This window comes from Perkinsus marinus (genome assembly GCF_000006405.1).
Source record: "Perkinsus marinus ATCC 50983 genomic scaffold scf_1104296972166, whole genome shotgun sequence".
Lineage (NCBI taxonomy): Eukaryota > Perkinsozoa > Perkinsida > Perkinsidae > Perkinsus > Perkinsus marinus.
In genome coordinates, this window is record NW_003201834.1 from 1 (window position 1) to 1701 (window position 1701).

The 1701-nt window shown below is 48.1% G+C and overlaps 1 protein-coding gene across 1 annotated transcript; it reads left to right on the plus strand.

Annotated features, from left to right (window-relative positions):
- Positions 1 to 427: 427 nt before the first annotated feature.
- On the plus strand, positions 428 to 766 carry Pmar_PMAR004647 (histone 2B variant 2, putative; the record flags this gene model as incomplete). The annotated part of the gene is made up of 1 exon (XM_002766646.1): positions 428 to 766. One exon carries the CDS (start codon positions 428 to 430, stop codon positions 764 to 766), a length of 339 nt encoding a protein of 112 aa, XP_002766692.1.
- Between the last annotated feature and the right edge of the window lie 935 nt (positions 767 to 1701).

Genomic DNA, 1701 nt, shown 5'->3' on the forward strand with positions numbered 1-1701 from the left:
ACCTCGCCACATTCAGCTGGCGGTCCGCAACGATGAGGAACTTAACAAATTCCTCGCTGGTGTTACTCTCGCGAGCGGTGGCGTTTTGCCCAACATCCACACTACACTTCTTCCCAAGAAGAGTAAAGGTAAGAGTTTCACCGCTCCCCAGGAGATGTAGATAGTGCATTAGCTGGCGGAGCCCTAGCAATTCCAAGGCGTTATTAGGCGCCATCTCAACAATTCTTGTAAGATTTCTTCACAGTTAAGAATCTCTCAAACTTAGCAATGTAAGTTTGATACTCGAGTATTTCAAGAGGAAAATTCGAAATCACAATATTACAAGAGTGAATTTTTTGCGTTATTTGCATCAGAACCGTCTGGAGAGTACGAGGCGTTGCTGAGATACTTTTAAACTATCCCGCAAGTAAAATACTCTCAGTTTAACATGGCTCCGAAAACCACTACCGCAACTAAGCCTGCTACCGATAGAAAGCGCAGAGCTGGTAGGAAGGAGACTTTCAACAGCTATATTTTCAAGGTGTTGAAGCAAGTGCATCCTAAGACTGGTATATCCAAGAAGAGCATGATGATCATGAACTCCTTGGTGAGCGACACCTTCGACCGAATAGTCTCCGAGGCTGGGCGACTTTGCAAGTATAGCAATAAAGGAACTCTGTCTAGCCGCGAGATTCAGACTGCGATCCGCCTGGTTCTTCCAGGTGAACTCGCTAAGCACGCCGTTAGCGAGGGAACCAAAGCAGTGACCAAGTTCACTTCCGCCTAAGGTCCGCTGGCAGTTGTGACCATTTCAAGGCGTTTCTCAACGCCATCTTTCTAACCGTGTGCAGGAGTTTGTCGTTTCTCAATCAGGTGTTTTTCGCTGTTTTACCATATTTGTTTCAGAACATGCATTCGGTAGTTTCTTCGAAGACTCGGGTTCGTTAAGCACTCTAACGTCAATTAGCATTCCGCGGATTGAAACGGTCCTTAATAACGAGCAATACATGATACAGCAATCACGTTCTTCTGCTCTAAGGCTACTACCCTTAATTAACGTCGCTCCGCTCCTTCATCCTCTGGGCTTGGCACCTCCGACGAGTCTTCTGATGACTCGGATCCGCTCGACTGGTTGTGCCTGTGCTGCTGTCGCTGCTTGAATTTTTTTTTTCTTTTTTTTTCTTTTTTTTTCTTTTTTTTTTCTCTTTTTTTTCTTTTTTTTTCTTTTTTTTACAGCGACATGCAGATGAAATATACAAAGAAAGTGCGCTAAGCTACCCAAAACGCTATGCGGCATGCGCCGCTTCTAAGCAATCATAGAAGGCCCCGGCGAGCATCAAGATGTTGCATCAGGGCCAAGAAGAGTCGATTGAAGGCCTTACGGCGCTTCAAATCGACGACCATTTTGTAAAAATGATAGGGGACACCTCCCTTAACGCGTTTTCTGGCATGCTCTAGGAGCGGGCAGGAGCGCAGGAGATGCCGTAGATTCCCTACCGGGGCTCCACAGTCGCACACTGGAGAGTCGATCACTCCACACCTGTGAAGATGCGCAGGAGTGGGAGCCCTACCGAAAACCACGGCACTGCCAGCGGGCGTAACTTCCCCTCGACTCCATAGCCTCGCATGCGAGGCACAGTAGAAGAAGTCGTTGACGCAAGTGCCTAGACCGGCCCGTTTGTCTGACCACCACCTACGCAGTGCCAGACGCCCGGCTTCGGC